The sequence below is a fragment of the Staurois parvus genome, unplaced genomic scaffold (genome assembly GCF_062004578.1).
Source record: "Staurois parvus isolate SC_StPar_1 unplaced genomic scaffold, SC_StPar_1.0 ptg000186l, whole genome shotgun sequence".
NCBI lineage: Eukaryota > Metazoa > Chordata > Amphibia > Anura > Ranidae > Staurois > Staurois parvus.
In genome coordinates, this window is record NW_028317982.1 from 7,264,235 (window position 1) to 7,277,545 (window position 13,311).

The 13,311-nt window shown below is 42.9% G+C and overlaps 1 protein-coding gene across 3 annotated transcripts in view; it reads left to right on the forward strand.

Annotated features, from left to right (window-relative positions):
• Positions 1-5,675: 5,675 nt before the first annotated feature.
• The window catches only part of LOC149462102 (ADP-ribosyl cyclase/cyclic ADP-ribose hydrolase 2-like), a 57,444-nt gene continuing 49,808 nt past the window's right edge, over positions 5,676-13,311 (forward strand). Inside the window, exons 1-3 of one of the 3 annotated variants that reach the window (XM_089677446.1) lie at positions 5,676-5,745; positions 10,002-10,209; positions 11,820-11,949. In XM_089677446.1, the coding sequence (XP_089533572.1) occupies positions 10,037-10,209; positions 11,820-11,949 (303 nt within the window). In that variant the 5' untranslated portion in view covers positions 5,676-5,745; positions 10,002-10,036. Of the gene's footprint in view, positions 5,746-7,514; positions 7,675-10,001; positions 10,210-11,819; positions 11,950-13,311 lie in introns of those variants that run through there. The other 2 variants (XM_089677447.1, XM_089677448.1) reach the window with 2 other exon arrangements.

Sequence of the window (13,311 nt, forward strand, 5' to 3'; positions counted from 1 at the left end):
ACCGCTACACCAGCTGTTGAGGGCGTAGAGTGGTAATTTACCTACCTGTTCACAATTTTGTTTACAATGTACACTTAGTTGCACATCTGTTATGTCATCACATCATAGCCAACTAAGATGGCCAATGATCCCAAACCTGGAAGAAGACCAGGCAAAGACAATGCCACCAGCGAGGGAGTTCACAGACGTCACATCACTGGAGATGAGGTGAATATAGTTCCCAGGGCTCTTTTTTTTCAGAAATTAGGTGCAGGAACTCAACCACAACCCCTCCAACCCCCCCCCCCCACACACACACACACACATACACATCCTCCAAACCAAATCAAATAGTGGGTGAGATAAAATTTTACTAACAATGGGAAGGTCTTAAAGGGGTAATAAATACCAGGAGTGCATTACGTACAGGGTGCAGAGGGTGTTACACACAGAGTGGTGAGTTCAGGGGTGTGCTACATGCAGAGTTAAGGAGTGCGCTATGTATGTAGTGCAGGGTTCAGGGGTGTACTGCAAACAGAGTGCAGGGTTCAGGGGTGTACTGCAAACAGAGTGCAGAGTTCTGGGCTGTGCTATACATAGAGTGCAGAGTTCTGGGCTGTGCTATACACAGAGTGCAGAGTTCTGGGCTGTGCTATACACAGAGTGCAGAGTTCTGGGCTGTGCTATACACAGAGTGCAGAGTTCTGGGCTGTGCTATACACAGAGTGCAGAGTTCTGGGCTGTGCTATACACAGAGTGCAGAGTTCTGGGCTGTGCTATACACAGAGTGCAGAGTTCTGGGCTGTGCTATACACAGAGTGCAGAGTTCTGGGCTGTGCTATACACAGAGTGCAGAGTTCTGGGCTGTGCTATACACAGAGTGCAGAGTTTAGGGCTGTGCTACACACACAGTGCAGAGTTCAGGGCTGTGCTACACACACAGTGCAGAGTTCAGGGCTGTGCTACACACAGACTTCAGCCTTCTTCCACAGCTGCTTACCTCTGCTTCCACCACCCACACCTCACTTTCACTTCTCTTCAGCTCTGTTCTGTGCATATAACCCCCCTCTTCACTTCACCCATCTTCTCCTGCCTTAAAAGCTCCGCAATCTTCCACATGCCTTACTTTTGTTGCTGTAATAAGCTGAAGCACCCTGCCAGCTTTAGTATCTCCCTGTACACTGTAGGTGGCTCCCGCTCTCTCACTTGCAGGGAGATCACCCAGTGGGGGTGTCTGGCTTCTGTGTTTACAAGTGATAGTGGTGAGTAGGGGCAGAGGGCCTGAGCCAGAGGTGGTGAAACAGTTCCACCAAGTTTCAGCTGATAGTTCCACTTTAGGTTTCTGTAGCATTTGGCTTGTGTCAATGTATTAAGAATCATATCCACTGCATATATATTTTATCTAACAAAAACCTTTCCTATTAGGATTTTGCCAATCAAAGGGTTGATTACCAGTGCAAATAATTAATGCAAGTGCAGTAATCCCTACCAAATGCCTCTCCTCTCAGGTATAGGGTGTGAGAAAAAAATGATAATGAATTTTGGGCTAATTCCCAGTTTTCAAAGTACTTCCCATGTATATTCCTATTTGACGCTGGCAAAAGTGCTAACACAAGGGGTCAAAATGATCTTGCGAGCAAGGTGCAAAGTCAATGTGGTCAGTCTCTCTTGGAGCATTCAGAACTTTCCTGTTTAAAGCACTATTTTATGTCACCACTTACATATTGGAGTGTTCACAGAGCACAGACATTTCATAGTGGACTTTGTTCATATTTACTATGTGTGACTTGTATACAGCACTGCTATTATTTGTTCTTGCAACATTTCTGTTATCATATACTGTACAGTACAACTGCATGCTACATAATGATATAGGAGTCAAGTAAATAGGTTCAGTTGTTACCATTTAGATAGATATTCACACTATATAGCGCTGAAGGAGGGTATCAATCTTTTTAATATTTTGCAGGGTATATGTAAATGTGAATGAATACAGTATGTTTCTTCTCCAAGTATTCCTTCTTCTCTCTCCAGCTGGCTGGAACTTGTAGTTTACGGCAACACTGGCTCCATGTAAAACTTTTCTCTCTGGACTACATGTCCCACAATCCCCTCCTCTCAGTAGGGATCTTTCTCTTTCTCTGTTTCCAGGACATGATGTCACAATCACTAGTTTGAACACTGGAGGGAAACAAACTCAAGGGGTAGTCTTTGTTAAGAATGTCCCACGATTATAGACTAGCCATGTCAGGAATCAAGGAATGACCAGAAAGGTGTGGACTGACACAGGGAAACGCAGGTCTCAGGTACAGTATAATACAGTTATTATTAGCCACCCAGATATATATATATATATATATATATATATATATATATATATAAACACACAGTGAACAAACCAACCTTCCATAATCTTAGGAGGTGCAGGAACACAGGCGTAGTCAGGGCTGGAGAGGTGGAACGGTCAGGCCGGCCGTAGGGTTCTGTACTGACCGTTTGGTGGTACCTCTAGCGGTCCTCAGGACAGGATTCCCCAGGGCGCGGAGTCTAAGTCCCAGTCTGCTTATTCACCAGGGCCCCTGATGGTGGGGATGGACTTGGAGCAGACAGGAACCAGGTCGCGGCCCCTGCGTACACCTGCTAGTGGTAGAGGGATCCGCCAGAGGTATGTGCAGGTACGGCTGGATCCGTGCAGGATGGATGGATGGCAGAGTAGTTAGCGTGGTCAAACGGGCCAAGTCAGCAACGTGCGGGCAGCAAGGTACCAAAAGGAGCAGGCAGAGAATGGTCAAGGTCACAAGCCAGGTTCAGTAACTCACGGACAGCGCGGTACAGGGGATCAGGCAGAAGGATGGTCAGGCAAGCCAGGGGTCCAACAGGAGACGGTCAGCAGAGGTCAGGATCAATCTGGGTCAGCAACGAAGCAGGAACTCAAGATACTAGGTACAGAGGCTCATGGGAAAACATACACCAAGGCCCAGAGCACAGGCCTGGTCATGCCTTATATACACCTTTCTACAATCAGCCCCAGGTTTGGCTGATTGTGAGCTTCTGGCTGCTAAGAGCACCCGCTGGTCACCTCTGGTACTGCAGCCCACACGGCAGGTGAGTCCCACCACCAGTGCTGAGAGCACCCGCTGGTCAGCTCTGGTACTGCAGCCCACACGGCAGGAGAGTCCCACCACCAGTGCTGAGAGCACCCGCTGGTCAGCTCTGGTACTGCAGCCCACACGGCAGGAGAGTCCCACCACCAGTGATGAGTCCATTCCTGACAAGCCAGCACTTGACTACATGTGGTTAGCAGTGAAATGGGTTGGTAGGAGTCTAGCTTGAGGGGGACCTTATCATGCTTTGGGATGACCACAATAATTGCTTCATATATGGATGGCTAATAAGATGCTTTACAGACTGTATGCCTTTGGTGAGTGTGTACAGCTGCAGCTGAGAGATTGACCTCTGCTGGCAGACCATCTACTCCAGGAGCTTTGTTTGAGGACAAAGACAAGGGCCTCTATTAATTCAGTGTAAGATCAGAGTCTAAATGGTCTCTGTGCTCTGTGTAACCAACGTACACACAGTGAAGGACGCAGATTCCATTTTGTTAAGAGTATCCATGTTTCTCCCCTCACTCCCTCCCCCTCCCTCTCTCTGAGAGGAGACATTTGGCCAGCGTGTGTGTGTGTGTGTGTGCTGGTTGTGGGTCACTGGCAGGCCAAGGCATCTCTGAGCTAGGTGCCTAGCTGTCTCGGAAAGCTGTACCATTTCACACCTCAGAAGAGATAAGGCAAGCTTTCTCCAGAGTTGAAAAGAGATTCCGACCTCATAAACCTAACTCAGCGTAGGTGACAGAATCAGATAACCTTTGTGAAAATCCATGTTTCTCCTATGTCTCATATCTTGGAATATGAGAGACTTACATAAAAACCATACATATCGTCAGATGGCCAATGAGCAGGCGAACAGTTTGATGGGTCACTCGCCTTGTCTGGAACACACAGGAAAGCAGAAAAATAGATCTCGCGAACCGTACAGTGTACACTTTCATAATTCATATCTAATCAATCCTCAGACTTGGCTGCATAATAATCTACCCGCAGGTGGACTGTTCCTTGTGCAGATGGACAGTTATGGGCCAAAATATGAGTTGTTGATGATTTTTGCTCTAGTTGAGGCATCTGCCCATAACTACACGCCCTAAACGGGTTATCGGGCCTTGACTTAAGAGACACCCTCTGCTGGGTACTACAAAATAGGCTCACAGACCTAAGAGTGCAAGAAGTTGAAGACGTCTCCCATTTTTTAACATCAATACCACCTGGGAAGACCCGTGCCCTTTTGCTCTGAAACTTGGATCTGCTAACCTAGGACTTTGGTAAGTACCTTAACCCCTTCACCTCTCTCTGATATCTCTTTGCTGTGCTATGGTTCTTTGTATATTTATATATATATATATATTTGAGTTACATCTGTTTTTCCTGTAAATATTTTAATTGCACTCGTTTGACCTTTTAGTAATAAATCTTTCTTTCTGAAAGTGTTGAACTGTGTCTATAGCTCTGTATTGCAATTTATGAATCCCTGCCTCTAAAGAGAACGCTACTGTTTGTTTTAACCCTCTGTATAACAGGCCTGTGTTATGACCGTGTTATGCAGTTGATTATTTCAATCATTATAGTGTTATAGCTGATAACGCCGAGTTTCCTCTTTCCCTGTATAAAAAGGAGGTGGTGGCATTGTGAAGGGTTAATTGCGTGATTAACCTGACCCAGTAACAATCGCCCAGGCTGCCGGTACTTCGATTGTGGTCCATTAGCTGGAAAATCATTGTGCAGGGTGCAGCTGGGTGTGGTGTTACGCACATCACATCACAGGTTTAGATTGGCTAGTCCTTCGGTCATGAGTTTTGGTGAGAAGGTCTGGGGTCTGACGCCGCAATCGTGACATATTGGACGTCGCGATCATGGGATTGCCGCATGTTGGTGGCGGAGATCTTGCTATCGTGACACTCTGGTGTATATTTGGGGAGCATTAAATTATCCAAATAAGAGCATACCTCTGCGTTTGCTTTGTGAGTTTTGGGTGAACTTCTGAACATATAAAATTTGTTCTAAACCCAAAGCTTGTAGCTATTTATAACCATAATATGCCAAATTATTTTTCAAATCAACATGCAAAGGCTGCTAGCGCTGGCCAGGGTCTCCACCTAGGCAGTGAGGAATGGGAATGTAGCTGGGACAGAGTCAGGGTATATAGTCAGAGCACAGCATAGAGTAGGAGAGTAGTTATCAGTTTTTTGAGATGGAAACCTTTTTGAACCCAGGTATGTAGTGGGACCCTACTGGAACCCTTGGAAGCACAGCTCTATGTGTTTGTATGAGTGATTCCCAACACGGCCTTAATACTGAAGAGTAGTGAACAGGAGGGGTGATTTCATTACTGGGTCTGGGACCCTCCATCACTGAATATGTACAGTAGGCCATGTGGCAGGAGCTGGCTTAACAACCTGCCATAAGGGAGCACTACAAATCTAGATATAAATAGATTAATTTCATGTCTGTCATTCCTGTTAGAAAACTTGATAAAATCAATAAGGCTGATAAGTAAATGTCAATCTCTTATGAATATGAATTTAAAGACAACCTATACAGATACAGCCAGTGTTCCAGACCAAAGGATCAAAGTACAATGATAGTCAACAAAATGCTTGTCAGTAAAGTTATTATTAACGGCACGGAGCTGCATGGAAGTCTCTCAAGAATCCCAACGGTGAGTGTCACTTTTCTAGCAAGACATTCCTTTGTCCTTTTAGATCTGTCATATGTAGTGTTTTCATTGGTCTTATTACATAAAGTCAAAAGTCTGGATGCTTGGTGCTGTTTCATACTAGAAAAAAGCATAGCTTACACTTTCTAAGTACTGATTCACAAAAATACGATGTTTCAAAACTAGAGGTAATAACAAATTAGACAAGATAATGTCACCATGATAATGTGGGTTTTTCGACATAAGGACATATATAGTAGGTTTACAGAGTGCATGCATGATGATGTAATTGAAGGCAACCTAATGTCATTATCATGTTACCAGGGCTCAATGTAGTAAAAACTATTTATGAATCATGCTTCTGAAAAAGGGGTGTTACCTAAAGGGTATCTATGGTCAAAAAATCATATATTAATTTTCACATGGAATTTCAATTTCTTTCTAGCCTACTCCTATTAATCTGAATGATCTTGAAGTTTGAAAACTTTCTTTTTAAAGAATCACACACATTTACTTCCTGGAACTCTGCGGCATGCATTCACTGTGTGTGTAGGCACTGCTGTGTCACATATTTTGCAGAGCCTTTATGGTCAGTACAAAAGACACATCTCATTATCGGCTTGCGGGCAGCAAGGTACCATGGGATATATAGTAGTATTGGATTGTCAAAAGATGTGATAAAAAGAAAGTGTAGGCTGTGATTTTAGAACTCCTTTAATATATAACTAAAGGCAACATCTTTTTTTGGATTCTGAGAGGGTGGTTGGGGGTTAGTACGATGTTCAGGTCTTTGTCCCTGTTAGGGAGATTTGCTCTCTCTAATTGCCCTAACAATATCCCTGACAATGAAATCGAAAGTACATCCAAAACCTTCGGCTGCCACCAGAACGAAAATAGAGGGAACATTTTTCAATGGAGGCGACTGTTGAAAAATGGATTTCCTTCGCATTGGAAAGATATCCTCTCACACTCTGTCAAGTCTACAGGACAGGACATGATGGTAACGTTCCTAAATGAGATACAGATAGTTACAAAAAAAAACAAAAAAACTTGACAATGTAAATTGTCTACCTCCTCATCATAAGTGAAAACCTGCCAAAACTTGACAATGGTTTTAACCCTCCTCTATTTTATGAAAAAAAAGTTTTGGCTTTAGATATTTAGATATACACAGGGAGATATTCCATTTTTTGACAGATTGGGTGACAATGACTAGAAAACTACTGTAATGTTAGGAGGAACTAGGGTTTGCTACAAAACAGAATTTAAAGCCTAAGTTTAGCCACAAATAAAAACATACAAATCACCACAAACGACATAATTTACAGTTAGTACAGTATGTCCCTTGTGTTGATTTTTCTTGTTTCAGTAAAAATCTTCCTCTGTTCATGGCACCCTGGTTGAGAATGGCTAGTGTAGATGAAAATAGCCCAGTAACAACATACTAAAATGTAGAGAGAGGTAAAGTGAAGTACATTTAGACATCTACTTATGTGCTAAGGAATCTTTTTGCATTTTTTGTATCAAAGTCAACTGCATTGATTGGATGATTGAGTTCTCTTAAATTCTGATTGCAATTCAAGTGTATATCAGTTTCTCTTCACACTGGAGTAATTTAGCCTCCAAGTGTATCACCCACTCCCTATGGATGAATCAGGATCTATAAATAGAGGACAAACAGATAATTGATAGCTCCACCCACTGTAGTCAAAGATCCTGTTTCATCCATAGAAGTCTTAGTGTGGCTTCTATGAATGGTGGAGCAGGGCAGCAAGGGTGGGCATAGTTGGGCTCTTTTGATGATAGCCTGTGACATCCTTTTACTTCTATCAGCTCAAGCTGCACTGGAAGATTAGCGCAGTGGGGGGCAGGACGGAGAAAGATTATAACTAACAGAAAAGGAATCAGCACAAGGGATACAACCTATTGACTGTAAGTGATATCTCTTGTGCTTTTCTGTTTTTGGTTAGGTTTTATGTAATAAGTTTATTCTACCTATAATTTTCAATATTGGTCAATAGTATGGTTAAATTCCTAAGATTCCATTAATTGTAACCTATTGCTGTTTATCAGTGTGTACTGACATTTATCTTGGAAATTATACATATCATGTTGTACATTGTCTGTGCACATTCAATAGCTTTATTTTTGGCATCAGTCTTGCAAAACAGAATCTGATTAATACAAAGTATGGTGCATTTTCCTAGAGAACAGCCTAAGATTCAACACAAATTAATACATGCCATTTTAGCAAATGAACTGTACAAGAGCTGATATGTTACCTTTGGATACCACAACAACACAAAAATATCCCACAAGAACAGTTTTTTAATAATAAACCAAGTGTGAACTAGGTAATTAATGATTAGCAAAGATGAGCACAAGAAAGTTCATGTCTCTTTGGGGTCATAAATCTCTGTTAGAACAAAAATTAGGAATTAGATAAATGAGTGATACTTATAGATAATACATCCCATCCAGAAAATGAAACCTTGCCTGTGAAGGTGGATAATACTGAGTATAGCTTCAGAACAAATAATAGGATTACAGACATTCCTAAAGATTAACCTCACTTGAACTGCCGCCTCTTCTCACCCTCCCCTTCTCCAATGGTAGAGCGAATATTTTGACATGCCCAAATAACAAGGGATTATGTTCTTAACTTTCCCCTTATCATGTCAAACTGTGTTCTGATAACGATTGTAACAGCTCAAACAAAGATGCCAAAATAATTTTCTCAAAGTTCTGTCAGAGCGCTCTGGAGCGAAACAATTTCTAAAACTCAGCTGCCATGCCAAACTAGACCGGCAGTAGGAGGTTGGGTGTGACACACGCCAGGATGTGGGTGACGCTTGCTCGGAAATTCCTGGCCTAAGCTCTTAGCTCAAAGCACACAGCTCTAAATGGTGTAGACATGTATTACATACTACTGCATTCATACTTTTATCCCCAAGAGTAGTTGGGTCATTAACAAAGTTATCTAAAAAATTTGAATAAAAAATTTAATATATAGATTTTTTTTAGCATAGATAACGTAGAGAAAGGCTAAAACCCTATCAGTTTTTTTGTCCCTTTTTTCCTTCACCTCCTGTCCTGAAAGCAAGTCTCTCCAAAGAGAGGGGATTTCCCATCTTAGACAGTTGTCAAGGGAATGGATGTCTTCACTAGAAGAATTCCACTTACCTCTTGTTCCACTGACATCGTGAAATTATTTAATCTCCCCAGTGGGGACATACAACAGTAAACCGTAGCCTAAAAGAGGCTCTGGTTGTCTCTAGCAGCCTTTCTCAACCTTTTTACACTAGAGGAGCACTTGAAACTATTTTTAGGTCTCAGGGATCTCTTTGCTAAAACCAGTTTGCTAAAACCAGAGATGCATTCAGGTCTACCTAGCCAAAAGGCCTGGCAGACCACTCTCCTCATGATTGTCCGAAGCTGACCAAAGAGTACTAATTGAGGGTCTACTGAAGAGAGATCCCCTCCAAGGCAAGGGAGGAAAGAACCAAATGGCCACACATTCTCCCCCTAGACTTCAGGATATGCCCGAAGACCCACACCCTACCATGAGTGAGTGAAAAGGAAACACTTATATAAGTGCAGGGTGACACATATGGAGGGAACAATAAATAAATACAAATAAAAAAGTGCTTGTGCAGATACAGGCTTTGCAGCCTGGAAAGAAATATTGTCCCAGTCTTGACCACAAGGCCTAGCCCATGAGGCTTTGTGCAGAAAAAACATAGGTGTCATGGCCTAGTGCAATTTCACACAGTGGGGTCCTAAACCCATAATGCTACTTTGCCACCCCTGGGACACCACTTGAAGAGAACATTTGTCAAAACTGGCCCTTTGCCTTCCTAGAGCCCCTTACCCAGTGGGTACTTTTGTTTCTGTTCCCACGGGGAAGATCCCTCAGGACCGCTATCATAACAATAGGGATACTATACAGCCAGCCATCCCAGCCTAGTTAAAAGAAGTCACCCTCTCTGCATTGCAGCTCCAAATTTCTCAGGCAAGTCCTTCTTATATGGGGCCAATAACTACAATAATTCCAATGGTTACAGAATAGAGTGCAGAGAGTGAAGTTATTTTGGCTCAGTCACTTGTTGCCCATCTCACTTATGGTGCCATATGCAGTCTATGCATAAACATTCTGATGAGAAATTTGTAAATAATATATAAATGATAAATGCTTTTTCATATGTAATGATACATGCAGTATCCTGTAATAGTACAATGAAGCATTTTGTGTTCTTCAGATTGTTCTATATTTCTGCGTCATCAAAGATCCAGAATGCAGATTTCTCAGTATATCCTTGGGAGTTTGTTATTGAATATATTTCATCTGATTCAGCTGAATGGAGCTGCAGAAACAAAATGGAAGGGGCAAGGTACCACCCCCAACCTAAAAGATATTATTATTGGCCGGTGTTCTGATTACATTGCAATAGTGAATCCTTCTGTGGGGTAAGCACTGTCATCTAACTGATGTGATTGAGCTCAAGTTCATAAAATACAAAATTGAAAGCACATGTTCAAAGTTGAATATTGGCTTATTCAGAAAAACTGTAGACAGAAGAGCACAAAGAACAAAATGCAGTATCCAGAGACAGGCAGAATAGAGCCCTAGGTGACATAAGAGGTTTGGCATTCCCCATCCTTTCCACTGATATTGATAAGAATTGCGATAGGCACAGAGAAGGCCTGGATTTGCATTGTATGCACTGGCATGGCCCTCCCCATCAGAAGGCAACTACCGACAAGTTCACAGCTTTGATCAATTGCATGATCCCTATGGTTTACTGCAGGAGGATGAAGGTTGAAGATGGGCACCTGGACATCCAACAGGCCCTTGGCTCCTGTTTAGGTTGCCTTGTGGATGATCCGCTTTGGCGGTATCCACAGTAATCCTTCTGAAACCATCTTGCACTCACTTGGCTTCCAGTAGAGAATGCCTGCAATTATTATGGAGTACCTACTATCACTGAGACAATCTCTATTTGTAAACATATCCTGAGCTGTTATAAACTCTGTAATTAATAACTTGTAGCACCCTCCTAGGCAGGTGCCAGGATTACGTAAATTTTGATCTGGCTCACTGTATCCAGTGGAGCTAATTTTGTTAGGCAAAATTCGGTTTGGCTCACGGTAATCACTGTGGCTGTTTGTGATTGTTTAAGTCTGTTCAGTTTTTCACAGGCTGCAGGTTTGATTACTCTGCCTGCCTTCTAGAACCTATTGGATGGTTCTGGAACATAGGTGTGGAATAAGGCAAATGAGCAGTATGAATATTTATACTGTCCCAGCCAATCCCCATGGGAAAATTGCACAAAAGGGACTGGGAAACTGTATAAATAGTTTGAGACTTGGAGCAGTCTTGTCTTGTCCTTGATGAGGATATCACAGCCTGGGGAGGCTGATTGCCCCCCAGGCCACCTACAGTACCTGGTTAGTGATCATCGCGGTTCCAGCTGGTTGAGCTGGGGGGCCAGGATTTTGCTGAAAGTTGCTGAAGCTGACTGAGGGGCTGTCATCTGTGGATCTACTCTCAAATCACAGGGAGAAAGCGTCTGGAAGGCATTGGAAGGAGGCAGCCAATCGTCTGAAGAAATCTGTGAGTACAGACAGGTGTGAGAGATCTTAGAGACTGTGAGCTGTTGCCATCCCTCTGGTGCTAGAGTCAGCTGTGGGTGTTAAAGGGGATAAAATGTTCAGTGTCCTGAAGAGCTCAGTCTAATTCTTAGTAAAAGAACTTTGCTTGGACTGTCCAGTGAGGAAGATTAATCTCCTCAAGTTATTGCTACATTTAGTCTGCTCTTTTATTTGGTTCTTGGTTCATAGTTCTACAAAAGAGAAAGTGTCCTCCTGTACACAGTTTTGGAGTATCCCACTCAATTCCCCATCCGTATCCAAATTACTCAAAAATAAAAACACATAAAAGAACACTCCTGGACTATTCATAGAGCCAAAGAGTGACTGTTACTGTGTGCCAGGCAAAGGGGCATATACTGGGAAAAGAACCCTGAGCATCTTTGTTATATAGACCACGGATTAATGATACTTTCTTGTTGTTACAGTGATAAAAACTGCTCTGCTATATGGACTGCTTTTAAGAGTGCCTTTGCCAGCAAGGATCCATGTTCTGTCTTTCCAACTGATTATGAACTATTTATCAACATGACAAACCATGACATCCCAGCAAATAAGGTAAAAACCAATATGGTTTATTTATTGGTAACTATGACAGCAATATAGAGATTACAAAGTACATAATACCACTGTGTGCTGGTTGCAAATTTCCAGCATTCTAGAAAATCAGTGGAATTGATCATTGACTGAAGAAAACGGAATGAAACTTCAGTTAAACATAAGTTTATAGAAATGGTTCCAATGATTTGGATCAAGAGCATGTAGCTCCCCGTGCTTCCAAAACTGATCTCCATATGTATTGGCATACAAAAGTGATACTTTTATGTTGTTTGTGATGCAGACTCTCATTTCCTGATTTATGTGCCAAAGGTTAGTGACAGGGCTGAGGATTCTCTCCCTGCTGCTAAAAGATAAGATTGGGTGGTTAGGTAGGCAATTGCTAAGCACTAGCAGTGTCATTTAAGAGGAAGCTGAGTGAGTCACATGGCCCTGCATGAGTTAGACCATGGTGTCACATATCTGATAGAAGTCTGAATTGAGGAGGTCAGCCTCTCTTGTATCTCCAGCCCAGGCTCCACTGAAGGCGGAACAGATGGTGCCGAGGGTCAGGAGGAACACGAGTGCCTGCAGATGTTGACTGCGTGACTTGCGGCTGGAGGTGTTAACTTGGTAAATCAGGCAGGACATCTGGCCAGGAACAGAGGAGATGCAGGAAGAACCAGCTGAGGTTAAAGGAGCACTCCATCGGAACTGCAAGATCTGGATTGCTGGAACTTCTAACAAGCATGAGGCTGGAACACACCGTGACAACTGGAGCTGATATGATGAACAGCCAGGGCAAGCACTCGGCAGGGTTGTAGAACCGAACTGGAGCCGGAAGCATGGTCAGAGCAACGAGCAGGAAATGAGGTACCGAAACATCAGACAGGAATGAGGTCAGGAGTAAGTCTAGGTTCACACTTATGCATTTTCCGCTGCATTTTGCATTTTGCAGAAATGCACAGCAGTCCATTTAACATGATTCCTATGGGACAGGTTCACATCTCCGCGTTATACCCCGGTGCATTTTTTGGAATGCAAATTACGTTTTTAAATGCAAAACGTTGCAATTTTGGTTCTACAGACTGCAGAAAAGCATGTAGTGCATTTTTGATGCCTTTTTTATGCAATTTGCATTTTACTCTGCATAGCAACCAATCAGCTTCCAGGTTTTTTTTGTCAAAGCTTAGCTCCTTCCCGCTCGGCCAATTGCAAGATGACAGCCGAGCAGGAAACCCCATTATCCTGGGAGGACGTCATATGATCGGACCGTGCTCCGGAGCAATCTCTCACAGCAGATCACATGACAGTTATAAACAATGAATGGCTTCCTTTCATGCAATTCACTGCTTACAACTGTCCTGTGAGCTGTGACTGGTC